The 27,980-nt window shown below is 43.3% G+C and overlaps 1 protein-coding gene across 1 annotated transcript in view; it reads left to right on the plus strand.

The window, feature by feature from the left end:
- The window catches only part of robo3 (roundabout, axon guidance receptor, homolog 3 (Drosophila)), a 170,232-nt gene extending 142,261 nt beyond the window's left edge, over window positions 1-27,971 (plus strand). Inside the window, exons 9-27 of the mRNA XM_088012628.1 lie at window positions 400-571; window positions 2,983-3,188; window positions 9,264-9,345; window positions 11,582-11,750; window positions 13,267-13,555; window positions 13,648-13,864; window positions 14,174-14,298; window positions 14,454-14,637; window positions 15,650-15,883; window positions 16,350-16,389; window positions 16,525-16,664; window positions 16,739-17,023; window positions 17,875-18,019; window positions 18,500-18,694; window positions 20,852-21,045; window positions 21,170-21,277; window positions 21,835-22,002; window positions 23,026-23,168; window positions 26,083-27,971. Coding sequence (XP_087868754.1) covers window positions 400-571; window positions 2,983-3,188; window positions 9,264-9,345; window positions 11,582-11,750; window positions 13,267-13,555; window positions 13,648-13,864; window positions 14,174-14,298; window positions 14,454-14,637; window positions 15,650-15,883; window positions 16,350-16,389; window positions 16,525-16,664; window positions 16,739-17,023; window positions 17,875-18,019; window positions 18,500-18,694; window positions 20,852-21,045; window positions 21,170-21,277; window positions 21,835-22,002; window positions 23,026-23,168; window positions 26,083-26,094 — 3,108 coding nt within the window. The 3' untranslated portion in view covers window positions 26,095-27,971. The remainder of the gene's footprint in view (window positions 1-399; window positions 572-2,982; window positions 3,189-9,263; window positions 9,346-11,581; window positions 11,751-13,266; window positions 13,556-13,647; window positions 13,865-14,173; window positions 14,299-14,453; window positions 14,638-15,649; window positions 15,884-16,349; window positions 16,390-16,524; window positions 16,665-16,738; window positions 17,024-17,874; window positions 18,020-18,499; window positions 18,695-20,851; window positions 21,046-21,169; window positions 21,278-21,834; window positions 22,003-23,025; window positions 23,169-26,082) is intronic.
- The last annotated feature ends 9 nt before the right edge of the window (window positions 27,972-27,980 follow it).

Raw genomic sequence — 27,980 nt, forward strand, 5'->3', positions numbered from 1 at the left:
AGAATTCTGCTATACTTGTCAGCTAGTAGCCGGCCCATGCCTTATGTGCAGTGTGTGTGTGCGTGTGTGTGTGTGTGTGTGTGTGTGTGCGCGTATTGTGCATTGGGATAAAACTAAACTGTACAGACAGCTGAAAGGAGAGCCAGATTGATATTTTCCTGTGTAAATATGATTTTAAGATGAGGCTTTTTAGCCTTTTGTGGCCCTTCTAATAGAACGAGAGGAGAAACACTGTTGTTATTTGAATGCCAGACCAGAATTCATGGTTTGACATTACACCACTCTGTTAGTCGATAGGCACCGTTCAGAGATTCTGTGGTCACCTTCAGAACTTGTTGCAGTGTGACCTGTTGGTGCATGTGTAACATAAGGACGCCGCCGCTTGTTTTTCTGCTCCAGATCCTGCTGTTCCCCATCCAGGAGCCTTCTCATTCCAGTCGTTTCTCTGTGTCTCTGAGCGGCGAGCTCACCATCGCGGACGTGCAAGTGGAAGACTCTGGCTACTACATCTGCCAGGCCATCAGCGTGGCCGGCAGCATCCTGACCAAAGCCCTGCTGGAGGTGGAAAGTGGTGAGTTTAAGCACAGAGTGACTCGTGTTGACCAGGAGCGACGTTAAGATCCTGAAGTTTGCTACGTTTTTATGAAATTTAGGTCTTATGTTTTGACTTGTCCCTGGTTTTTTAACAGAAGGCTTGTGTTCTGCTTTTTTTTTCTTTTTTCTTTAAATTCACAGTTTACACACGCTACGACATTCACATTAGCTTCCTGTGGGCTCCACAAGAATTCTGAAAAACACTCTCACATCCATCTCCACTGAAAGCATCCTCCTTCCCCAATCTCTTCTCTAATCTGATGTAATCAAAGGGGACAACTGCTGATAGTTTTATGCAAATAACTCGGCTGCAACATATGCTTCCTTCCCTGCATCGCTCCCAATCAGCTGGGATTTTGTTCAGCTCCATCTGCAGTAAACTCCCCTCCTCCGTCCCCCCGCCAACCTCTCTGTTGACTTTTCACATTTTCAGTTTAACTCCAGTTAGCCGATGATATCAGATCTCAAATCAGCATAGAATGCTAATGATGTCACGGTCCACGTCTTTAAGCAAATGTTAAATGCAGTGTGAAGTAGGTGCTCTAATTTTGCACAGTGACTGCGTGTCAATGGCTCTGAAAGCATGACTTACCTCCATGCAAAACACATTAGACACAGTCTTTAACTCACCCTGCAACATTTGGGGAATTTATGCTACCGAGCCGGTCCTAGTGCGGCTCTGCTTATTCATTCCACTTCTGCTTCAGTTTTTATGTTTGACAAAAAAAGGGATTTTGGATGGAAACTGCAGTCAGTCAGTCAGTCAGGTGAATGAGTCCAGCTTTTTATCCCAGAGCTTATTCAAGTGTCCAACCAGCTTCCTCTTTAGGAAATCTATCTACAATCTTCACAGATAGTAGCTGCAGTTTTATGTAAGAAAGGCATGTGTATCACCCACAGTAAAAAAAACAAAAAAAAAGTGTACTATATTCTAAAGCTATAGCTGGGACTCTAGAAGACAAAAATATACAAACAGCTATGAGGTGTTTTTTTTTTTTTTTTTGCAGTTTTATTTTAAATCCGCTGGGTTCACTCTGAAAGTAAAACAACTGCAACACGTGTCGTTCTGTACCTCACCGTTGCATTGTGTCATTGAAAACACAATCTGGTTTTCTCTGATGTCAAGCAGATCTGTTCACTAGAACTAAACATGGAGTACCAAACAGTTCAAGGCATATTTTTTTTAAGATTGATCATAATTTATAGAGTTAAGAATCTGATTATTACATGCATTCAGCAGAGGTTAAATGCAGTAGGGTTTGCGTATCATGACTTCAGTTTGTTCACCCACTGAAATTTCAAAGTCCCACATTTGTACTCATAACATATTCATTGTTCTGTATTGCGCGGAGGGGTCTGTCGCTCTCACAGGAGGTAAAGTAACATCGTCCTGCCTGATAAAAAAAGAAAAATGAAAAAAATCTATGTCATTGATTTGCATTTTAAAAATGGAGCAAAACACCAGAGAGGTTGGACCTGGGAGCCTTTGAGAGTAGAGGTTCTTCAGTTTGAACATTTTACGTGTCACTTGGCAGAACACGCATGAACACAAGTGGAAGCCAAAGAGGAAAGGTTTGATTTTTAGTCTTTGGACAGTAACGAGTGGAGACGCACTGATAAAAACCGATTTCAGATCTGTTTTTCTGCAAGGTTTTCAGCAAAGCCAGATACGGATTTCAGCTGATTCTAATTTCTGTTTCAGGATTTCAGTTTAATAATATTTGAGCGTAGCACTGCAAATTGGTTTTGCCTGTAAAACAGGATCTGCTGCTTTAAAATGAGGACGAAATTATGGTGGAGTTTGTTTTACCTGACTCATATTATTATGAGTAGCAATAATATAAGGTGAAAACTGCTACTTACAAAAGTAGCAGTTTGTGTTAATAATTTTAAGTTCTTCTGTTCTTAACTCTGAGAAAGGCTGACAGCAATTTCCAAATTCAACATGTTGCTTGATAGAAACTAAAAGAATCTAAAAGGATAGAAAAAGGAAACTTCACTGTTTCCTATTCAGCCATCTTTCCTTCTGTTGAAGGTTTTGCTTTCTCTCACTCTCCTGCAGCCCAATTGAGAAATAAAAGGTGCGCCCTCCTTATAAATAACTTCTTTCGGCTCTTTAAAGGCATTAAAATCAAGCTTAAAATCGATCGATTCTGCTCACCAGCAGATTTTTCGGTGCATTCAAAGAACTGGAAAAGGGAGTTGAGAGATATTGTCCATTCAAACTGTAGAATATGTGATAACCAAACTGGAAAAGATCTTAGCTAGGGGGAGGGAAAACGATGCCAATCAACAATTTAAATAGATTCTAGTAATCCAATAAGGAAAACTAGATATTAGCATTTTGTCTGAACTCTTAAATCATTTTGCTGTCTCCTGTCCCTTCAGCCCCCTCAGACAGGGTCCCTCCCATCATCCGACAGGGGCCAGGCAATCACACTCTGGCCCCCGGTTCCACCGCCCAGCTGCACTGCCATGTCATGGGCAACCCCATCCCCAGCATTCAATGGGAGAAGGATGGCCAGAGGATTCTGGGAAACGACGGACGAGTCAGCCTGATGGAAAATGGCACCTTTCAAATCACCCGCCTCCAGGTGAGACAGCAAGACTCCCACTCTGCCGCCCAGTTCCAACTATTTATCTTATCCTGTTACGCCCCAAACCTAATAACCCGTGTCCACGGTCTGCATAATGTACTTAATGCACTTTGTACAACATGAACATATTTTATCTGGTGGAACCGGAGACTGTGACCTATGCAGCGTTGTGGTTGGTTCACATGGTGTGTGTTTAAAAGTGGAGCGGAGGTGGAGAATGGCGGCGTGCGATCACCATGATAATGAGCGCGCGCGGCCATTAACGGTCGTTAACACCATCTGACTCCATGCTAATTAAATCCATTCTGCCCAGAATCCCCTCCCGGGTGCAACGCAGCACCTGAGGTCACTGCAGCCTTGACGAGCTTGGAAGAGGCCCGTGCATTAATTGATTGCGGGTTCTCAATGAGTAACGATCTCTGAGACTTGTAATTAAATCCTCAATGCATCAGTGCAAGCGAGGAGTGACTGAGTGAGTCGGGGAGAGACGGAGGTGCAGGAGCAGGCAGGAGGTAGCGGGGAGTTTGAAAGCTTTCTTTTTAACCTCACTCGTCGTGTAGAGAGGAGAGGTACTGGATGTGCTCCGTTTCCAAAATCCTTTCGGAATGATGCTCAACTGTAGAATTTGATTCGGTGTGATCAGGAGGATGAAAAAAAAAGAAAAAAAGAGAAAAGCTTTAGTTTCAGATAAAAGAACAAAACGTCTACCGTCGAGTTCACTCCAGACACTGACCCTGTTATTTGAGTCCAAACAGAGAGTCAAGTTCAGCAGTCATATTGACTGTGTCCGGTGTAGGTCGGCTGGATTTCTCATTTATCATGTTGACCAGGAGGATGTACAACCTACACAAGCAAACATGAAACATGTCAAAGGAGGAACGATCGAGCAAAAGTTTGCCTAGAACCAAATATTTGCTCTAGTGGGACGTGAACCTATTAAACTAGCAGACTACATCTATTCTTTTATATTATTCGCCCCAGTGAATTTCATATTTTGATGCTCAACTATTCATTCCTCCTCAACTTTTTCTGTTTTTTTCACATTTTTACAACATGCACCAATGTGTTTTATTGAGATTTTGTATGATGGACACACAAAGCATAATTATGATGTGGAAAATTACAAATGGCTTGCAACAGCTGGAAATAATAACAATAATAATAATAATAATAATAATAATAATAATAATAATGAACTGAAATGTGTTCTAGTTAGCACTTAGAATCGCAGTTTCATCTGAGAGTCTTTGGGACTTTTACAGAACAAGTCTTCTCCCGATCCGTTATTAGCTTATTTAAAATAGCTGCAGATGCACCAATATGAAAATCTGGACTGAATTTATTGTCTGATATTAATATTGCTTTCACAGGACAATATTTATTGATATTACACTGCATAGTGTCATAATATCCGGAAGGAAGCTCTAGCTAGGAGAGTTTAGGTTTCCAGACGAACCATAGTTTGATTAAAGCGGACCAAACAGGGCTGGTGTGAACACACTCCAAGTCTGATGGCCGATAACAACAGGCAAATTTAAGCATGCCTGTTTTTTGTACATATTACATATTTTTGCGCATTAGCTGTGATTCAATATAAATGTACCTTATTTGGACCAAATATGCCTGATGCCTGTAGCAACAGCCTAAGGAGAGCGACGGAAGCATACGATACGAACCTAAAGACAACCATGAAATCAACTGAACATTTACCCCTTAAATAGTGGGTATAAATAAGTTGATTGGATCGTGGCCCCTGCAGTGGGGCAGATGGTGCGTTTGCTCCTTGTACCCTGGCAAAGACTAGATGCCATTACCCTGGGACTTCTGCCAGACACACACTTCTGCTCTCCCTCACACTGCTGCCAAGGTAGACTGGGAGTGTTTGTGTGTGTTTGCGTGCGTGCGTGCGCGTGTGTGTGTGTTGTTGTTAAATGGTTAATGCTGGCATGGGGTAACAGGACGGGGATAGGTAATGCAAGGTGTGGAAGACAAACAAAGCCTGGGGAGATCCAGGAGCTCTGCATGGGGGACAAGTAAACAGATTAAGATGGGGAGTGATTGGGTTATGGTGGGAAATCGTGTTCACAAGTTGTCTTTAAATCCCACTTCACGTATGTTACTGACCGTAATCAGGTTTTCCTTCTGCACTCAACAAACGGTGAGCTGACATCATGACCAGGCCTCTGTGAGCTGCAGAACAGAGAGCTAGCAGCCGGTCAGTGAGGGTAGAAGACCTAAACGCCCCCCTCCCACCCTCCCACCCCTCCAAATGTGAATAAAATCATAAATAGAAACATGTTTGCATGCTCAGTTCTCAAGTGCGGGCCACCTCTGTTCAGCTCTCCTCCCTCCCTTTCTGTCTTCCTGTTGCTTCTTCCCATTTTCCTACAATCTGTTTCATTCAGCTCCCGCGGCTGCCAGCCTTCATTCGCGGTCAGGTGTCTTGGCAGCTTACCCCCACCAGCCCACCACCGATCAAACACTACCATCTGGGGTTCTGCTTTTTCCCATTTCAGGCAACAGAGCACCATCAGCTGCCTCCCAGGTCAACTCAAGATCAGCTCCTCCTCCTCTAGAGGAGGAAGAGCGAGGGACCTGCCATGTAGAGGGGGCGTGGGGAGTGGGAATAACCTGTCCCCGGTTCTGCAGGACAGCCTGACAAGCCACTTAGACCTGAGTAATTCCTCTGTCACTGTTACTGATGAGCTGGCCCACAGATCCAGGAGAGGAGAGGGCTGTGATCACTGACTCATTAGTCATGATGGGCTGCGCTGGGCACATATTCTGCATAATGTATAAGGTTTGCAGTGGGAGGAAAATAGCCTGCGAGTCCGTAAGTGAAAGCCGATGGCGTTTGTGGGTCTGCTTTGTGGAATGATGAACAAACGGGACTGTAACAGCTAATAGCAGAAACCCGACGAGGCCGCCTTTCCATTTAAACACAAAGCGCTCTGGACAGCTGGGAAGCATCTGCAGGGCCAACAAGCCACTGCTTAATAACACATTCAAAACGCCTCCTCCCTCCACACGAGTTGCAGCGTTATGGTGGGAGATCTCAATATCAAGGACATGCTTTAACTCACCGAACCATGTCAGAAATGTGGTGGAAAATACACGAATTGCTCGTCGCTTGTTTTTCGAATAGAGCATCCTGCTTGAAAATCCAGGCCAGACGCTTTCTGAGTCAAGTGTTTGTGTTCTCCTTGTGCATGTGTGGCTTTTCCCTCGGTCCTCCAGTGTCCCCCATCAGCCCCAAAACAAAACATTCACAGTTTAGTTTATTACCCCTGAGATGTTGGTGCATCTTGTAAGTCCTGGTTTATGGACATCCTGACCTGGTGCACCTCCAGCTGTTTCTCATTTACCGCTGGGTTAGGCCCCAACCACTGCAGCTCTGAACAGGACTGCAGGAAATGGATGGATTTTCTTCCTAAAGCAACAACAGTGCCTTTCTAAAGTAGTTTGTTGTATACACTGTTCTCCATTCACATTCTTTTGCCCAATTTGTTCAATTCGATCTGTAACGCTTCTTTCTATCTTGCTATATGTCAGTGTACCAAAAAAGTGTTACATCTATCTATGCCCCTGTCTGTCTAGCTATCTGTCCATCCATCGTGCCTTTCCAGCCACCTTGCAGTCATACTGACTACTCAGAGTTTTTGTTTTTAAACTAAAGTCACATTCATAATTTTTAATCTAAATCAGAAAGTAGTTTGAGCTGTGATAAGCTGGAAATACTCCGATCATTTAGCAGGCTGAGGTGGATGAATGTTCATCAGTACAGACAAAGTGTCTGCATGCCATACCACAAAACTAGTCTGCGCGTTTTGTGGTATCGTCACACAAAATAACAAATTACTTGTGCATAATGTGAATAGCACCTATAGAAAGTCCATATCACAAGTAGAGCATATGAGTGGTGTTGTAGAGTTGTGACACGTCTTTAGTGTCCCGGCTTAGTTGGTCGACAAATTCTGTATGGTAACACGTGAATGGGAATTTATTAATGTGAGGGATATTACTTGCTTCTTTACTCACATCCTGTTGACACTCCAGTACATTTAGTTTACCTTATCTTTTATGTGCTTTTTTCATCCAAATGAAAAGTGAAACTCATTCAAAAATCTCTTCAGCGACGCTACCTCAGATTGGATTGTGTGCAGTTTAGGTTTCTGTTACCTCCTCTCTCTGTTATTTGTTCAGAGCATTCGTCGGTTTGCCGTCATTCGGCTGGATTTTAAACCCCAACCTGCAGATAAATAGTTGATAGGGGGGATAAATGAACAAGACCCCTGAAGCAGCACAGTGAAGCTCCAGAAAGCCGGTCAGAGGTGCTGCACATTGTGAGTCATCGCTTACCTCTCTGTCCCACTAAGAGTTTTCCCCAAACATTCCCTGCGTTGCAAGCAATTTCACAGCCCGTCTAGCTTTTGGCTTGGCCCCCCAAAAATTTAATAGCCAACGTTCACACATATACACGCACACCACACACAAATAGACCCGGCACATTCATCACACACCTCTTAATTACGTCTACCCTGTCCAGAATACTAAGTAGCCGTTGAGCAGAAAAAGACTGGAGCCTCAGAAATCTCAAGACCTCTCCCTGGTCATTAAAATTCAGTGCTTTGATCCTTCCTGCAGCTCTCCGCCTCTGGTGTGAAGGAATCAGACGTGGAACATAAAAGCCACAAGCTTGACTTCAGCTTTGACTTCAAATAGGGCCACTGAGAATATTTCAATTACGGCAACGTTGAAATAACTACAATTGACAAAATCTCCAAAGTTGAACCAATTAATTGAAACAGCTTGTTTATTTAGGTATGCCCAGTAGGGAAGTATTCAAATATGGTTAGAAGTAATTGATTATAAGGAGAAGTGTGTTTTTGTTGTTGTTGTTGTTTACATTTTTTTTTTAAACTTTCAAGTCTTTCTCCAAATATACAGATAAAATATTTAAAAACATTTAATACTGCTTTCGGATTTTTTTTTTTTAATTCGCAGAGATAATATAACAGTTTGTAAGTTTTACTCGCAAAATGTCTTCACTTTAATCATCTACTGTCTAAAAAGTGACAATATCAGTTTTGATTTTTGTTTCAGGTGTAGTTTATTGGGACTTTATGTGAAAGGGTCAGATTACAAATCTACTACTCACTGAATCCACTTCACTCACTTCAGATTAAAAAACGAATGGCGTTTTGGTCTTTCAGTTTTGTTTTGGGTATTTTCTTTCTCTCTCTCTCTCTCTCTCTCTCTCTCTATATATATATATATATATATATATATATATATATATATATATATATATATATATATATATGTTAAAAAAAAGAAAAAAAATGTTAAAATGTTAAAAAAAAGAAAAAAGTAAAACATTTATTCTTGTCCTCTCACCTCAGTACAATGCACTTTTTTGTGTTTGCCAATCACAATAAACCCCAATAAAAACATGTTTGTGGTCGTAACGTGTAACAAAAAGTGAAGAAGTTCAATTTGTATGAATCCTTTTACACAACGCTGCGTGTTTAAAGCCTAACCTTTTAAAAACTCTCTTCTTTTTGTTCCTGTCCTTCCCATCAGCCCAAATCCTTCCTCTTTTGTCAACGCTACGTGTTTTTTGTGCTTATTTTTTGATTAAAAATAGGGGATCTAACCTTTGTGTTTCACACCTGCACAACTGAGCTAATTCTATCAAATAAAACCAGGACTGAAACATGAAACATGGTAATGACTCTTGAAGTCCCATTTCAGGTGTACTTATTAAACATGTTGGGATTAATGGCTGCCAGACGGCTTTGGAAAACAATATTAAAAAGGCTTTTTTTTTTTTTTTTACCTAGCTGTGAAAGGGATCCAGAGGTGAAGTTATTATCAGCTCTCTGTTGTGTTGGCTTTTCATCCCAGCCAACTTCCTGCTGCTCAGTATTCTGAGCACAAACATTCTGGTTTGAGAGATATGACATTTAGTCCCAATCACTTGTAATGGATGCATTAACACACCATCACACTCTCTCACACACACACACACAAGCACACTAAACTAATGATGCACAATTTGGTGGTTGCCAGGAAACGGATTCTGGAGTTTACACCTGCCTGGCTTCCAGCTCCAGTGGAGAGACGAGTTGGAGTGGCGTGCTCACAGTCAAAGGTAAATTGTCTCTGTGTGATTTAATTACATGCAAATGACAGCTCCCCCGAGGCAGTATGCAAACACAGGAGTATTGTACAACCGTAAATGACCAAAAAAAAAAAAAGCTGGAATGACAATAAAAATGCACACAAAATGAGTCTTTCTTTTAATGAAACCAGGATAAATTCAAGACAGTTTGTTCTGTGGTTCTTCACTTCCTGTCCAAAAAATGAATTCACTACCTGAGAGTAACTGAGCAAATAGGTGTGAGATTCCTATATTGTGGATATTTTATATAGGACATCTGGCAGCAAGATGTCTTTCATCTTGTTGCCAACTAGTTAACAAGTTATTCAACCCAAGCATAGTGGTGAAACATCGTTCCAAGTCATTTAAAGATTTTTTTCCCTAATATTTTCTGACATCCCTTGCCCATTTTTTGCTTTTCGGAGATGCATGATCCGTTCTATATTGCATCTTATATCGTTGCTGTCCTGGCATCTCATTAACAAAGTGAGCAACACTAAAGGAAAAATTGCATAAACACAACCATCAACGTCACAATTTGAAACTTTGCGATCTACTTATGAGCTTCTGCTACAAACGTGCTACAAGATCATTTCATAGAACAGTTTCATGAGATGAACTGTGACACGGTTGACCTCAATTTTTACAAGCAACACTACAAGCAGTTTTTTTTTTTTTTTCCTATTCCTTATCTTGCATTGAAATTGCAAGTGAATTTCATGTAACAATAACTATTCGATGCCAAATACGTGGCCCAAACTACACGGTTCTTTGAGAATTACACCCTTTTGCCCTGCTTTTAACTTCAACAGCTTTTCAACAGCACTCGTTCTTAGTCCTGTTTAAATGACACTAGAGTGCATAGAAAAGTGTTTGCCTGAAAACGCCATTTTGGCACAAATTTTCCCTTTACAAAGATGTGTGAATCAGACAGATGTGCAAACTTTTCCACAGATCTTGGAGATCCTATTCCTCCAGTCACATTTCAAACAGGCCAATCAGCGAACAGAAGGAGAAGTTGTGAATTGTGTAGATTTTCTGCGCTGTTCCAGAATTGTGGTCCGTCTGTAGTTTTAGTAACCATAACAGAGGAAGTGAGCGAAGCGGTTCGGCCTGCGTTGTCCACCTCCAAATACTCGATATTAACAGCTGCCTCCTTCAGCTTCTCTCTGCACAGAGGATTGTTGTTTAGAGCGCAGGACATTTCTGGTCAGCTTCATAACGTCAGACTGGTGCATTGCCTATGTCAGGGCCAAACTTTAGTGACTGGGTACAATTTCAATCAATAATCGAGGGTCCAGATCCTGTGGACGAAACAAAGCGTACAACCAGGAGTCTGTTTTTACCACACTATACATATAAATATTACACTATAGTGTAATATTCCAAGTTTAAATGTCATGTTTTCATTAGCTGTACATGGAAAAATCATCATAATTAAAGAGAATGGGGACTTTCAACCACTCATCTGAGTGTAGTTATTCTGTCTAATGTTTTTTTCTTAGTGGTAAAGTTCCTAAAATAAATGAGCTGGTAAGTAATATTCTAATGTATTGAATTTATTTTTATATGTAAAAAATAACAATATAGTCTATTGCGTCTTCCACTGTCTCTGACTCTGGATTGTCTGAAAAAATTCTCCATAATGAAAACTCCTTATGAAGAGGCAAACGTCACTACTTGCGCTCTGTTCTGTGATCTGGTCAGCTGTAGCATCTGTGCTGTTGGTTAAAGAAAAAAAAAGTCCAATTGAGCAAATGTCTAAGTAAATCATTAACCCGTGCAGCCTTGGGGACATTTTCCAGCAAGTCTGTGTATAAATGTGCAGCAATGTGAAGAATAACGCCGACAGGATTCTGTAACCAGGCTGGAAACATGCTAATGGCTGCGCTGGTGAGGCGGCTGGCGGCTACGGTTTCAGCTCAGAGAGCACAGTCAGCTGGCTTTCTACGTAACCCATGAGGACATGGAGTATTTCTGGTTGAGGAAACTTCACAACTGGCACAGGAAGAGAGAGAAACAGCATAATAACATTCTGTAACGCTTTTAAGGTAAAGCTGAAGCTTCTTGTTAGGCAATTGCTGTTGAATGTTAGACTAATTGCAAAAAGCTGTAAGAGGGAAGGAAGCTCTTCTTCCTGGAGCCACGCACAATCTAAATGTCGCGGGGGCGGCTGCTCTGACAGCGAACGCCATAACCACGTCGGCTCTTTTCCTTCGCCGCGCAGAGAGCGCCGACAGGTCGGTCGCTCAGGCCACCGAGCCCTTCCAGCTGCCCGGCCCGCCCCACAAGCCCATCGTCACAGACGTGTCCAAGAACAGCGTCTCTCTGACCTGGCAACCCAACGCTCACGAGGGCGGAGCTGCTGTCACCTCCTACATCATTGAGGCCTTCAGGTGAGTTTTTTTTTGGGGGGGGGGTGCATTTCCTGTTCAATTCAGTTGTTGAAATTGAAAGGGTTTTGTTTTGACGGATGCTTAAACTCCTTTACATCAATAGCTAACACTACAGGAATAAGAGAACGTAATATTTTTCTACCTAGTCCAAGGAACTCGATACCAGCTGTGATTCTTTGATTTAAAGAAAGGCTGTATTAAAAACTTTAGCTCACTCACATGGGATTAATAATCTTCAGCCACAAAGCAATGACTGAGCCAATCAGACAAAAACACAGTTTAGTCAATTAAAAATGTTGATGTCAGGTTATCCCGTTACACCAGTCAAAGGGTTAAATTTGTGTTTTTTGAAGCGCTGAGTACTCAGGATGACCGGAGATGTTGTCCACCCTGGACACATTACAACTATATTAAACTCAGTGAGGTTGGTGGGGGCGACTACCACACAGGCAGACGCTTCAAGAGAAAATAAATCCTTCCAACTCGATGCAGAGGGAACTCTGGCTGAGATTAATCGGATGCAGATGTCCTCCCTGGCAGGGAATGATGCAAACCGACTCTATAGAAAACCTATTGAAGGAAGCAGTGAGTTTTTTGCAATAAAATTTCATTCCCTCAGGTGAGCTGCTTAAGTTTTGATCTTCAAGATTATATTTTATGCTCTTCCACCCCCCCCCCCCCCACCCCGTCGAGACTCTATTTCTGCTCCGACCTCTTGTGAGTTTTACAAAATCTAGTTGAAAGGGCCTCCTGCAGGTGTAACGTGTTCTCGTGAGTCATTTTCCTGCTTGGTGTTCAGTAGTTGTTAGACTTCACCTCAAAGCCCAGTTGGAATAAATTCACAGGGTACAGGAGAAAGGAAGCATGGTGTGTAATCCGCTGGGGGAGGGCCACATAATCCAGAGCAAGCCCTCATTTCCCGTCGACATCCTTACATTACTACAAGCAATGGTCCAGTACTCACTGACACAGAAAGTTGCATTAGGTCAAATTTGGGTCACAGGTATTGTTTATCTGAGAAGAAAGATCCAAAAAGGCCCTGAAATATTTCTATTAGTTATTATTATTACTGTAAAAGAGAACACTTTACTCCTGAACCTAAATATGAAGGGCTGTGCATTTTGTGCTTCTACATCACAGCTACAAACGTCAATCAGGAGCGGACGGGGGTTGAAAATGAGCCTAAATAAGAGCCTAGATTGATGAGTGACAATGGCCCAGTCAAAGTCCAGACCTAAACTCCATTAAGGATGTGTGGCAAGACTTGAGAACTGCTGTTCACACACTCCCTCCATCCTGAACTGAAAATAATACTTTTCTGTTTTATTTTCCCTCCACTTCACAACGTGGTACTGCTTTGTTTTCCTCTGTCACATAAAACCCCTTTGTTTTTATGTATATTACATTTGCCAGTGGGCGTTACTCTGTAATTCATGGATTTTATTGCCCCCAGGGAATCAAGCGATGCTTCCTTCGTAAAGTAAGCACTTCTAACTTCCCTTTAATCCCCACACAGTCAGTCAGCAGGCAGCACATGGCAGACTGTAGCAGACATGGTGAAGATGGAAACACACACCATCACAGGCCTTCTTCCCAACACCGTCTACCTGTTCATCGTCCGAGCGGTCAACGCCTACGGCCTGAGCGACCCCAGCCCCATCTCTGAGCCGGTCAGGACGCAGGACGTGAGTCCCACGGGTCAAGGGGTGGACCACCGGCAGGTGCAGAGGGAGCTGGGAGAGGTGGCTGTCCAGCTGCAGGACCCCGTCATGCTCGCTACGACCTCCATCCGCGTGTCCTGGACGGTGAGTGACTCACGCCGTTCCCTTCTTCTTCTCTTCCACGCTCTGTTTCCTCCGTTAAGCCCTTGGCTGACCCAGCTGTGGTTGGTGTGTAGGTGGACCGCCAGTCTCCGTACGTCCAGGGCTACCGCCTGTTCTACCGCCCCAGCGGGGGAACCTGGCTCCTCCAGGACATCAACTCACCCTCAGAGCGCAGCACCGTCCTCACCGGCATGCTCAAAGGAACTGAGTACGAGATAAAGATCCGTCCGTACTTCGACGAGTTCCAGGGCAAGGACAGCCGAACGCTGCTGATCCGAACTCGAGAGGAAGGTAGTCAGTGCAGTGGACTCTGTGAGGCTGCAGGCCTTTATGGGTCTTCCAGATCTCCATGTTATCTCATTCTGCAGTTTAAGTTTGTTTATATTGATTCGTATTTTCATTAAATTCTTCCCCCATTCACTGACTTATGCAGCCCGGGGCTTTTTATTGGTCAGTAAAAAGTTTAGCAGACTCTGGATCGACCTGCCTGAGTCCGAAGAGTGCCTAAACAAACTTGGAGCTTGATGTATTTCTCTACATGACTTTACAAGCAGTCCATTCTTTTTGATTAAACTATAAAACACCGGCCTCCTCTCACAGTCCCCAGTGCGCCGCCCAGAGGAGTCACAGTGGCAACGGTGAAGCTCAGCAACAGCTCCAGCATCAGCGTCTCCTGGGAGCCTCCACCCAGCGACATGCAGAACGGCATCATCCAGGAGTACCGGGTAAACACGTCCTCCACCCAGGTCCAGTCTGAACAAGTTCCAGAGTAAAATCTCCTCCATTTTGGGGAAAAAAAAACAAAACAGCGAAAAAGGCTTCTTTAAAATCAGTCGGCAGCTGTTGGAGTATGAGCATAAAAAGCAGCGTGTCCCAACAGGTTTGGTGCGTGGGCAGCGGCGGCGATAACCAGACGCGCTACTACATCAACCGGACGGTGGACGGGACCACGCAGTCCACGGTGCTGAAGGGCCTCATTCCCGGCGTGCTCTACCAGCTGGAGGTGGCGGCGGTGACGGGCGCTGGCGTCGGCACTCGCAGTCATCCGGTGTCTGTTCTCATCAGTGAGTTCCTTCAACACTTCCTGCAGGAGGAAAGTTAGCTAAAGGAAGGACTGCAAAGGGAGGCAGTTTTGTGTTTTACGGCTCGCGCCTCGTTCACATGGCAAGACTGTTATTCCGATTTTTATCCCAATTTCCCCCTTCCTACAATCTTAAGGACTCCGTGATTATCGGGATGGTTCTTAAGAGTGTTCAGAGTGATCCGGTCCCTCAGAGTGATCCGGTCCCTCAGAGTGATCCGGTCACTCAGAGTGATCCGGTCCCTCAGAGTGATCCGGTCACTCAGAGTGATCCGGTCACTCAGAGTGATCCGGTCCCTCAGAGTGATCCGGACACTCAGAGTGATCCGGTCACTCAGAGTGATCCGGTCCCTCAGAGTGATCCGGTCACTCAGAGTGATCTGGTCCACTAGGAAGGAAATCGGAACCGCTCCAATCTAAATTTGGGGATATTCAACATGTTGGATCGTCCTGACAAACAACAGCCTGTTGGATGAGGCATGTAACCAATCAGAACGCGACGTGACAAAAACCTGGCCAGAAATCCAAGACACATAGCAACTGCCGTTGTGGACCAGAAAGTCTGGTGGACATTGTAAACGTCTTTGTGTTGTTTGTCTCTGCTGAACCTTGTCCAAACAAACTATTGCCAGTGCTTCTTTCCAGTCGGCCATGTTTGCTCACTCTGAGCTCTCGTCTGGTCTAAAGAGGTTTTTGCGAGACCATTTCATTTTAAGCACATCTATTGCTTTTTTTTTTTTTTTTTTTTTGTCACAGACAGTGCTTGAATCAGATGAATGAGTGATTTTAGCTGGTAATATGATCGTATGTTAGTGATGTACCAAAAGCTTGCTTTGTCCCTTAAAGTGAGACCATAAGAAAGGTAAGGTCAAACAATTTCAGTCTGTTTAAATCTCCCTGCGTGGTTCATAAGGCTTTTATTGACCTGCTCTTTAAAGCTCCAGTTCATACAATATGTTATTCAGCCATTGTCACGTCTGTGTTTGTTCCCACAGAGCTGCCAGCTGAAGAGCCAACTGCGCCCGGCGGCGGCGGTGGGAGCGCCGAAGAGGGCAGCGTGAGCCTGGCCGAGCAGATCACTGACGTGGTCAAGCAGCCGGCATTCATCGCGGGCATCGGCGGCGCCTGCTGGGTCATCCTCATGGGCTTCAGCCTGTGGATCTACTGCCGCCGCAAGAAGAGGAAGGAGCTGAGCCACTACACGGCGTCCTTCGCCTACACACCGGCAGGTCAGGAGCGGCCGGGGACGTGTGGGAGTCTGCTGCCTGCCTGTCTGCCGTCTGAGCGGGGGCTTTATGAAAGAAGCCACAGGAATTACCTGTGGAAGAGGATTTCATATTGCTGCCAGAGGCACAGGAAATGGAATTAGGTTTTGAGGAGTCAGAGTGATATTTAACTGAGGTAAAAATCTGGGTGGATTTTACAGGTAGGTTATGGAAAATAAAAGAAAACAATGGATCAATAATACTTCCATTTCTAGACTTTATGTCTATATTATAGAAGCAGTATCGTCCCGTCCTTCATTCTTTCCTTCCGTATGTAATTCTGCCCTTTCTTTCAGTAATTCCTTCCTCCCTCCCTAGTCAGCGTCGAGGAGAATGTGTGGAATATTTTATGTTGCTTTCTGAGGGGAGCGTGTGGTGCATCGGTCACCCCGCTCCCACTAAACCTCATTTTCTCTCTGTCTTGTTGCAGTGGGGTTCCCTCATGCTGAGGCATCAGGACTCACTGGAAGGTAACTCAAATTGTTTCTTTCTAAATAATCCCATTTGATCAGTTCTCCTCATGTCTGAAAACTTTCCTTCAGAATAGTTTGCTCTCTGCTAGCCTGTTCACCTGCTCTGCTAGTGAACCCGTAACGTCTCTGCAGGCCTGGCGTGTTGGGGGGCAACATGGGCAACTACCCGTGGCTGGCGGACTCCTGGCCCACCACCAACCTGGTCCACAGCAGCAAGGAGGCCGTCAACTGCTGCACGGCCAACCACGACCCGGCTGAGAGATACTACAACGGTAGGTGAGCCGTCGTCCAGCGCTGACAGGGAGGCAGCCGACGTTTGCTGAGAACAAACTCCGCCCTCACGCAGAAGCCGGGATCTCCAACTATCTGAATCAGACGGAGAAGTACAGCATGGGCGACTCCACGGAGGGTCCCATCTACAGCACCATCGACGCCACCAGCGAGGACCTGCACAGCTTCACCTACGGCCAGAAAGTCTCCACCACCCCGTACGCCACCGCCTCCATCATGCCCTTCTCCAGTCAGCCACAGGGGGCAGCGTTTAGCGGGGAGCAGCAGGACGAAGGGCACTGGATCACCCAGCCCGGCCCGCCCCAGCCTGCTCAGTACGCACAGCCGGATCGCTGCGCTGGTAAGACGAGAAGCAGGCTTACGTTTGATTTCATCTTGGTGTTATGGAGGAAGTATAAGGAAAAAACCCAAATAAAATGCATTTCCGCTACGAAAGGGAAATATAATTACAGATGTATTACTGGAAATATGTTGTTGTATGTTCTGACATGTTACTTTCCCAATACGTTTTTATTAATAATAATAATAATAATAATAATAATCAATTTAATTTGTACCGCACTTTTCATTAGAAAAATCTCAAAGTGCTACACACTGCAACTGTGTAGCACTTTAATATGTTACACTGTTGTAAATACACTGCATACATGTGAATACATTTGTGATGAATCGATTATTGAAATAATTAACTAATTGAGGAATCCATTATTCGTTAACTGGAGTATACAGACTCAAAAAAATGCTGTTTGCTGAAAGAACACCCCCAGAGCAGCATTTAAGCCAAAGCTATAAAAATAAAAGTACAAAAATATGTACATTTTGCATTTATATTCTATTCATTTTATTGCATTTTCAGCAATAAAATATTTATTTTCTTATCGAAAAAAAGGAATTGAACTACTTGTTTATTTGTACATCTAATATTTTATTTTAAAAGTCTTTAGCGGTGAAATGAAAATCTGCAGAATGTGGCAAATTTTATTTTACCCAGAATAATCGTTTGAATAATCGATTACTGAGGTAATCATTAGTCGCAGCCCTGAAGTGAACTAAAATAACTACCTGTTGCTGCCCACACATTTACATCCTGGAGGTTTGTTGCTATAGGAATATCTCCCCATGGTGGGCTGACTCATTTTCCCAGAGCTTTTGTTTTAAAAAGGTTTTCTTTTCTGCGTTTGATGTGTGAAGGTAAGCCCAAGCAGAAGGCGATGGGGAAGGCGGTGAAGACCCCGTCTCTGACGTGGATGGAGGCCTTGCCCCCGCCTCCACCAGTTGGAGAGCTGGACCAGTGCGAGCAAGACGGCCAGCTCCAGCACGACAACATGGACGCGAGGTGAGACAGACTTCTGATTTTCTCAGACAAACAGGTTACCAATTACCCAGCTGGACCATCGCTCAGATTCAGCCTCGGCTCTGCCAGGCACACGGAGTATTGAACCCAGCATTGGGTTTTTTTGCCTCTGGCTTTAACAACCCGATTATCTCAGCCTCGGCCAATTGCCTAAGTCATTTAGCTGTTTTTCCTCCTTAGCACTGGCTCTCTTTAACCTCAAAGCAAAGCATCTTTCTTATCACCGGCTGAGCAGCAGTGCCACCCAAGACGAAGCTTAGCCCCCTGCAGTTTTGCCAATGGCTAACTCGAGTCGAGCCTGAAAGAACATCATTAATCTTTAAGTAGCCTCATGGCTTGCTGAATCTGAAGGAACCAAGGAGCAAACAAGCGGCTCTGTGTCAATGTATTCCAACAACGCACGAGCCGAGGAGCCGGCCGGAGCTGCAGCACGCCGTACGAAAGCGTTTGTTTTACCCGCAGGTCGGACGAGGAGGAGTGGTGTCCGCCCCTTCCTGATAGGACGTACCTGATGGAAGGCTGCGAGGACGGCCCCGCCCCCCCTCAGAGGAACGTCACGTCCTCGCCAGCCACCTCCTACAGCCACCAGTCCACCGCTACCCTGACTCCTTCGCCCCACGAGGAAGCCAGAGCCCCCGCCGACCAGCAGCTGGCACGGTACGCAAACCAGACTTAATGTTTCGGAGAAAAGTCATAATGTGTTTTTAAATGGGAACACCCCCACACACGTAGCTCAATTCTTTTTTTTTTTTTTTTTTTAAATAACCTTCATATCAAATCATAAGACTATTTCACCATCAAAAACATAACCTGGAGTGTTGCTTTGACTCATGCATGTTTGAAGGATACTTGAATCTCCCATGGCAACCATTCAGAGGTGCCTAAGCGCTAACCCATGCAGTATTTACCTTAAACTCCACCTTGGAGCTGCAGTCCCCAGATGGTTTTCATAGCTCCAGCATTTTCACAACAACTGAAGGTAATGGGGTCACTTTACTGTGCTAGCAAATGTCACCATGTGCCTGGAAGATACACAATATCTCCCATTTAATAAAGTACACCAATGCATCATAGCAACACATTAACTGCATTTAGATGCCCACTCGTCTCAAAGTTCCTGAGTAGTCTAAATTTAGGTTTTTTTCCCCCCGTTATGCTGATCTTTATTGCCTTAAAGTTTGGATACTTTTGATCACTTTAATGTTAAAACTCAATATTAATAGAGATAATCAAAACTGCACAAGCACTGCACACTAGCCAATGTTGAGCTGCACACCAACTTGATGTTAGATCAGCTTGCACCAATGCATTATGTCCATCATGGAGCTGAAATTCATCTCATCGTCTGATTCACAAAGCAAATATCAATGATTATAAGCCGGAGAAAACATGATCCTCAGCTGCAGCAGCAGTTGGATTTTTTTTTTTTTTTTTGCTTAAAGTTTCTCACAGTTTTCCTCTCCTCAAAATTTAAACCATGACTTTCTGACACAAATCGAATGGGTGCCAAGAGGACAGAAAAGGAACATTTTTACCTCACAGCAAAATATATATTTGAAATCTATAAGCACCGCTGTGCAGAAAAGGACCAATTTTGTAAGAAATGCATACAAAGTTTTGACTGGACATTCTATAATAACATTTTTGATTGGAGTATTTTAGGAGGTTACAGAAACTACTTTCAACAACATTTTGGCAAGTTTTAGGTAAATTCAGCAGGTTAAGTGAAGGTAAATACGTACATGTTTGATGCTTTCTCTGCCTTGAGTCGGGACAACTTTTGACAAACTAAAAGAAATGACAGTTCTCACAGACACGCTGTCGTTAGATGCACTACAAGATTATGTTGTTTGCTTGTGTCTGCTTGGATTTCAGCGAGACTTTTCTGAACAAAATCTAGCTCAGTTTATACCAGGGGATTTAACGTAGTGTTGACTATTCTGTTTCGGGGGAAAGTTGCCAAATTCATAACAAAACAGTGGAAGCACTGATAAAGAAGTGGATTTATTGTTGGGAAAATAGAAACAAATGTCGAGTCTTCAGCTTTGGTGTTTTTCACATTATCTCAGGCTTCTGAAGTAAAATATAAACAAGGTAAAGAAAGAACAGAAGCAGAAAGCCGTTCCGTAAGTCTTAGAGGAGGGGAAAGTTGGAGCAGTATGAAAAATTGTAAACAAAAAAAAAATTAATTGTACTTTAAGAAAGACAAATATTTAATCATAGACGGTGTAAAGACAGTGAAGTTATTTCAAGTTTGATGTATACAGTATTTGTCAACATCAGGGTTGTCAAAATAATCAATATTTCACTGTAATCAATACAAGAAAATTGATATATAGCTCATATGCCTAATTTGTGACATTTCTTCCCGGAGCTGAAATCTTGAGATCTTGAGAATCTCAGTAGTTCTAACATCAAATATGCCTTAATATGCATTGATAAGCAGTGACGACTACTTTAGCGTTGACACAAAAGCTAACGTCCACGGTCTTCCTTATCTTTGCACTGGGGGAACAGCCAATCAGTGCCGAGCAAAGTGAATATTGCTCAGCTACTATGCTAAGTGCCAGTCAATAGCATGTCAAGTGTCTGTTCTGTTTTTCCAAGCAGGGAAGTGACACTCTTAAGATAAAATTTTACATTTCTTAAACCATTGTGACAGTATTAATGCTATGTCGGACAGGTTTACAGTCATTATGGGAGAAACCAGACAATAAATGTACAGATTCTAAACCATACACATTCTTTTATTGCAAACCCCGCTTCCTAACAGCTCAGCCTCAGTCGGTGACACGTTGCCCTTCCCTCCCATAGCAGAAGGTTACCCTGCGGTCCAGTTCCAGTTCCCCAGGCACCGAGCCCGCCACTCACCCAGTCCAACCCCAGCCTCTGCGGCCAACAGCTTCTCGGCTCAACGGAGGCTGGCACGCTGCAGTTCCAAAGTCCCGCCCACTGCTGCCTTCACGGCCAGGCGCCGACAGTGAATGAAGACGGCGCAACTACGCCTGGTAAAGCCGCCGCCGCCGCCGCCGTGTTCACGCACTGCAGGCCCATAGCTGTCGACCTGCAAACATTCGGCAGCTTCTGTTTGTGTCGTTCTGCTTCTGTCTGAACGTCGTCTTTCTGCCACAGTGCACAGCCGCTCCTCCCCAGCAGAAACCTGCACTCCTCCCAACCCAAAGTCCAGAGTGAAGAAAAAGGCGTCCAAGACCTCAGCGTACAGGAGAGATATTCAAGGAGGTGAGAAACACTCAGAAACCCACTGCTCTCTATTCACATGTTCCCACACTCAGGAAGTGTCTGCGAAGGAAATGCTGTATTACTGAAAACCACAGGGTGAGAGGCCGGATCGCTCCCACTTATAGATTTCACGCGTGTAGAATCTGTGTGTTGATCTACGTGTAATACGCAAACATTTCTGATGATGATGATGATGATGAGAGAAACTGCAGAGGACGGAGCGGCCATATTCTGAACACTAAACATGCGGCTGGCTCCCTGTGAGTCACAATCAGAACTCTTTGTTTTAACAAGCAGAATGTTTTTGCTCCTTTAAATTCGCTCATTTTCTAAATGAGAACCGAGCCGTAAGCGGTCTGACATGTTCTCGCTCTCTAAATGTGAGGCAATTAAATGAACTGCAGCCAAGTATTCTTTTGAAAGCAAATACAGCTGTTACATAACAGACACTATAATTAGCCCAACAGCCTTTATAAACTAGAAGGAAATTATTTATTACGGCTTAAGTGTTTTTTTTATATATTCCTTATTTTATATTCCTCATTTGTGTTGTTCAGACCTCCCCCCACCTCCGGAGCCCCCCCCAGAGGAGGACAGGCTTCAGGGCCCCCAGGGGTGTGTGGAGACCAGCAGCTTGGCAAACAGCGCCCTGTCCTCCCTGGAGAGGAGCGAGTACAGCAGCAACAGCCACCAGCGGAAAGGCTCGGGACAAAAACACGCAGACAGTAAGAAGACGTGTTTGCAGCTCGTCGCGTCGCGTCACGTACGTTTAGAGGGACCCACTTCCAGATAGAACCGGTCTCCAGTGGTTCCAGTTGGTAAACACGGCCCACAGCAGATAGCGCTGCGTCACGCTCTGCTACTGCACTGCAGTGTTTCCCCTCCACATGGAAGTAAAGTGAGATCAACTTTGTTGAGTCATTCTTTCTGAGTGACTCTTTGGCAGCAAGATGTTGGCTGTAAATAATAATGAAAAAAAACATGTTCAGTGATTCATAAATTGCCCATGCAGCATTAGTATTGATTATCTGAAATATGTAGGTGTTCAGTCATTGGCTAGAATGAGCTAGCTGGTAAAGTGGTAGCTAGTCAGATATCGTTATGCTTAATATGTGTTACTAAAACACAGCGGTGGGTACTGCTAGCTAAAATGTTAGCTGTGCTAATCATTAAACTCTAATCATAAACATTAGCTATGCTAGCTCTAAAGAGCTACAAATATAAAGTATTTAGCGGACGCTGAAGCGCTAAAGCACCAATTTCAACCCTATTGATACTCCAAATGTGTCAATGACATTAAATGTGTTCCAACATAATAAGTTCCTGTCAGCAGGAGGAAATTTATTGTTGTGTGGTTGCGTTCTTTTGAACACGACTTTCACATCACAGGTGAAGAACGCAAAGGAAGGAAACCGTTTTCACCCATTTCAAAATAAGGGCATGAATATCAAACTACTTGACGAATTCATAACAGCCAATAACATGTCAAGCTTTATTCATCCAAAAACTTACAAGACAGCCAAGAATGTTTCCGGAAAAATGAACTCAGGGGAAGCTAAGCATGCCAAAATGTTAGCAAAAGGCGCTACATGAAAAATTAGCCCTGCTATTAGCGCTTTAGCGGAATTGTGCTCATCACTGCTGAAATGACGTCGGAATAAATGACCTTTTCTGCCTTTTTTTTCATAAGCGTCTTCCACCAGCAGCCTTCATTCTGTTTCTATGTCTTCTTGTTTTTGCCTCGTCAGATGAGGAAGTGGTGGTGTACAGCGGTAAGAGCGGCTACCTCTCCAGGGGTCAGGTGTCCGGTAACTGCTCGACCACGGGCAGCTCCTCTTCCAGAGGCTCCACCGGCTCTCGGGGGCTCAGCTCAGCCAGGAAACACAACGAGGTAGAAAACAATTTGGTCTTTGAGCTACATCAGATCTCTGCTCGACTTGTAAACACACTGAGAAATAAAACCTACTTCCGCCACAGTTCAGCGTTACGCTCGCACACACACACCGGGATGCTCTCGGGTTCGCAGATCTAGCATTACTTTCTACTCACTAAGCTTTACAGTAGGAAACGATTAAGTGTACGCGCCCACCACTCCATTTGGAGTGCTCTTCAGAGGGCACACTTCTCCGTGGGACCGCTCCTTCAAATGCACCCCCTGCAGGCTCTCTGGTGACGAGACGGTGTCTTTTATGGCGGAGGGAGCTGCGCCGGTGGAATGGGAAGCTCCGCAGGGACTCTGAGCTCCACAGACAACACTTACAATGTCTGACATGACAGTAGGTTAGACAGTGAAAGCTGGTCTGACTGCAGCTTAATATTACAAGGCTGAATCATCTCTGAAATTCAATTGCTACGTCTTCAGTCAATAGGAACAAAGAGAGAAAAAAAACAGAAATACAAATTAAAAAATGAACATTTACTATTTTTTCTTTATTTTATTCTTTTTGCCACTTTAAATGTAAAAAAAGTCTAAAATTACTTTTCATAGTTTTATTTTTCTAGCAGTCCCTATTCCACGCTGCATCATTGTACTTTATTTGTTCTTTGTAAAGCTGCAACCTGAGGTGTCAGTACGGTTTTGTGTGGGAGGAAAAGCCTGACCCCTGACAGTGCAGTCTGTCAGAGGTCAGCTGAACAGACTTATCTGACCTGTAAAAGTGGCAACCATGACCACACATACAGAGCTACCCTGTAACCTCTTCTGCCCCTCTATGGAGCAGCAGGGACCACCCCCAGCCGACCCCCCAGAGGCTCCTGGATGACCCTCTGGGCTTTTTACACCCTCCCATGGACATGAAAGCATGTTCCTGTCCCGCTGTAAAGTTTGGGATGTTTGTGCAGGAAGCCTGGATTAGGCTCCTTCTTCCTCGTGAGGGGGGTCACTGACTGCTTTCTTATGCCCTTTGACCCTTAAGGTCAGTCTAGGACCAGTATATCCGGGGTAGATTGAACATTTTCCATTAAAATGTTCAAAGGAATAATGTGGTATTTTCACCAGTTCCTGACTTTCAGATGAAAAACTTGAATTTCTTCCCCATTTTTTAAACATCATAAATGCCGATAATTATTTGAAAGAACATGTTACGAAAAAAATTCACGGAAACAGACAATCTCATGAATTCGAAAAACACGTATTTTCCACTAAAGTGTACCCCAGAATGCAGCGATGGAAACCCTTTATTTGAAAATAAATCGCTATTAGAATTTTTGACAGAGTACTTTAGGAAATATGCTAACATTAGCATGCTAACTAAAATTAGCTAACACCAGCTTTTATCATAAGAGATGAATAAACGCCAACTTTAATACGAAATTAATCATGACAAGCTGTTTCAAAGTTTTTAAAACAGGAATTTTGACTTTTCTGAGACACCAGAGCTTAACAAACTATATTATTGTAGATCTCTGTAACAGAAAATGTAGCTGCTTGTTGGCAACAAAGAAAAGGAAGTTTGTAGGAGACCGTATCAGCATCTAGACGTCCGGCGGGTTCAGATTGGGATGGTGCCGGTCTGTTAGGTCTCCAGGTCGTTGCCTCTCACACATTTTTTCTCACATCTCTTTCTCGTAGCACAAATTTCCAAATGAATGCATAAGTTTTGAATCCAGACACAGGAACAAATATTCTTCTAAAGAGTCACAAGTCTGAAATCTGGCACCAATCATCCATTCTGACATTTAAATTCTGAATTTAAATGGCAGAATTAGACGCCCCTCTGATAACTGTCTGTTAATTTTGTCAAGTACCAAGGAATATCCAATTTAATTTTTTTTTAAATAAAAATAAAACCAAGAAGAATGAATTATTTAATGTATACGTATTTAAAATGAATGACTTTTTAAGATACACAGGAAGAAACCACTAAGACGTCAAAATTTACTTGAAACATTATTTTTTTCTTCTTCATTTGAATGTCAGGGAGCATTTTGAGAAGATCCCCCACCAAATCTTTGCATGAAGTGAAAGAAAACAGAAATGATGAGCCCGGTCCCTGGCTCTTAAGTGCCGATGCGGAGCACTCAGCGGCGTACCCGGTGACTGCCGCCTTTCAGAGTCCGAGTCAGATTGGTTCACCTGCTGTGAGAGAACTACGCTGACTAAAAACCCCGTCATTCGAAAAGAAATGGATTTATATACTGGATTATGAGCAATTTAGTGATAATTCAACACTTCATGGGCTGAATTGAATGAGTCTGTAATCCAAATAAAGCCTTGGGGTTTTCAGGTTGTGAGCCTCCTTTATAAGTAACAGAAAGTCCAGTCAAAGTTGTGACTCCCTGTTAAATATTCCATTTTACACTCCAATAAATCTGCTTTTAAATTTAGATTAGCTTTATTTTCTTTTTTAAACATAAACTCATAAACTTAAGTTTTAATTCAAACATTTTAAAAGTCATTTCACTGTCAATGCAGCCTGATTACAAAAAAAATAGGACTAGATTTCAATTACTTTTTGCAGAGAATAGCATACATTTTTGCTGCTCGATTCTTTATAGAGAAAAACATTACAGTGAAAGTGACAAGTGGACTGAAAATAATTCCAAACTTTGACATTTGTCTTTATAGTTACCAATCAAAGCCTTCTTGTAGCCAACCGAACAGCAGCATGAATCAAAACAATGCTAACTCATAAAGTTTAATCATTTTTCATAATAATGCTACCAAATGCTGTCATGCCTTCAGACCAAGTGACTTTTTAGGTATTTTCCGGCTAATTGACATGAAGTGTTGAAGCTTTACAATGCCTGTAATAATAATAATAATAATAATAATAATAAAACATTTTATTTTTGATTGCTTCTAGGAAATGAGATAAGGAGCTCAGTGAAGCTGTCAGGAAACCTGCGATGCCTCCATCAGCCCCTCCCCATCTTTTCACCACCGACACACCGGGACTAAAGACGAGGAGACGCTACCAGTTCTCATCAAGCTACACTTGTTGCTGTGAAATAAGTAAAAACGGACTTTTGGTATTACTATAATTATTTATGAGTTTGAGTTCACTCCGTTTTCCTTATTTTGTAAATACCTGTCTGTAATGTTCTGTTGTGAGCTCTGGATACAGGGAGAGAGACGTATATTGTATTTATGATGATCAAACAAAACAAAAACAAAAAAAGTCAAATAATTAAAAAATAAAAAAAAGTCTGTTATTATGGAAAACGTCTTCTTGAATGTGCCAACTTTTTTTTTTTTTTTTTTTTTTTTTTTTTGTCAATATGTAAACCTTTAGGGAAAAGCATTAACTACTGTTGCACTCTTGTTGTCATGGCAAAACAACAGAAAATAAGAAGCACAAAGTGTGTTTGCTGGTTGAGGAGAGAAGTTGGAAAAGCCAAAAACAACCCGGAGGGACGCCTGTTGCCCCGAGCGCCTCCCTGCCGGGATCCCTGCATCCTAGGTGTCCGTTACGAATGTCATACTTCTCTATGATTCCTTTGGTTTTTCTGCAGCACTGCGCTGGCTGACTGACAGGCTTTATGAAAGTTTGATTGTACCCCCTCTTGTATGACCCGCTCCCCAACTCAACCCTTCCCCCTTTTTACATCTGAGAGACCGTTTGCTGCAGTTCTGAAAATAAATTTTCTTATTCTCCTTCTGAAACAAACAAACAAAAAAAAACACGTCTGTGGGCTGACCTTTTGTACTCTTGTTGTTTTGTAAATGTACAATAAAAATACATTTGCTGATCAAGATTTGAGCCCACGTTCTTCTTTTCAGCTGTACGTACCATGAGTCTGGGAAAGAGTTCAGCTGAAACCACAATATCATCAAGAAGAGACGTTCAGCAGCGACGAAAAAGACTTAGGAGGCCCAGCAAGTCCCACGACTGTCTCCTGCTGAGGACAGAGCGCTGGGTGGGTGTGAGGACGTCTGCACTGTGAAGAGAAGACACCTGGACAACACCTGGAGAACCAAACGGGGTCACCTCTGTCTAAGAACATCGTCAAAGAAGGACTGATGTTCGGCAGGAATCATGGATGGACAGTACAAGGAATGTTATTCTCTCAGATGCATCCTCCATCCAGTTGTCTGATTGCTTTCCTACCCAATTCTGCTCAATTCTCATTTCCCATCAGTGCCCCATCTAGGATTTCTCCCATTGAGCTCAATTTCTCTGGTTGAATTTCCTCCAGGCAGGCCAATCGGAGAACAGGCAGAGGAGGTGTGATCGATAACGTTGATTTTCTGTGCCGCTTTATAGCTGCAGTCTGCCTGTACAGAGGTTGGAAATGAACGAAGCCATTCAGTCTGCCACCAAATGTTGAGCAAAGCTGCAATCAGAGAAAAATTCATGTTTAAGACGTTTTATTGCTGACGAAGGTGTTGAAAACCATTGTAATCTAGCAGACACAGCATAAGCTACCAATGAAGCTCCCTCGCTTGCTTCTTGTCCATGGGAGTGGGCTTCTTCTCACTTGTGCCCCAAAACACAGTGGGATCGAAATGAACACCAAATCCTCAACCAAAACAATCCAGGCAGTTTGGTGTGAATAAAAAAAAAATGTAAAAGAAGGATAAAACATTTATGTTGGTGAGAAATGACGGTCATGCCCGTAATGTTCATGTTTTCTGACCCTTTTTATTCTGTGGACTTCCGATGTCCTGGCAACTGTGTTGTAGAGGACTAAAATATCTGAGTCAGGTAGGAAACTGAAGATATTTTATAAATAAACAGCTATTGTTCATGGTCTTCGGTTG

The sequence above is a fragment of the Poecilia mexicana genome, unplaced genomic scaffold (assembly GCF_051168715.1).
Source record: "Poecilia mexicana isolate PSO_F unplaced genomic scaffold, ASM5116871v1 scaffold_14, whole genome shotgun sequence".
Lineage (NCBI taxonomy): Eukaryota > Metazoa > Chordata > Actinopteri > Cyprinodontiformes > Poeciliidae > Poecilia > Poecilia mexicana.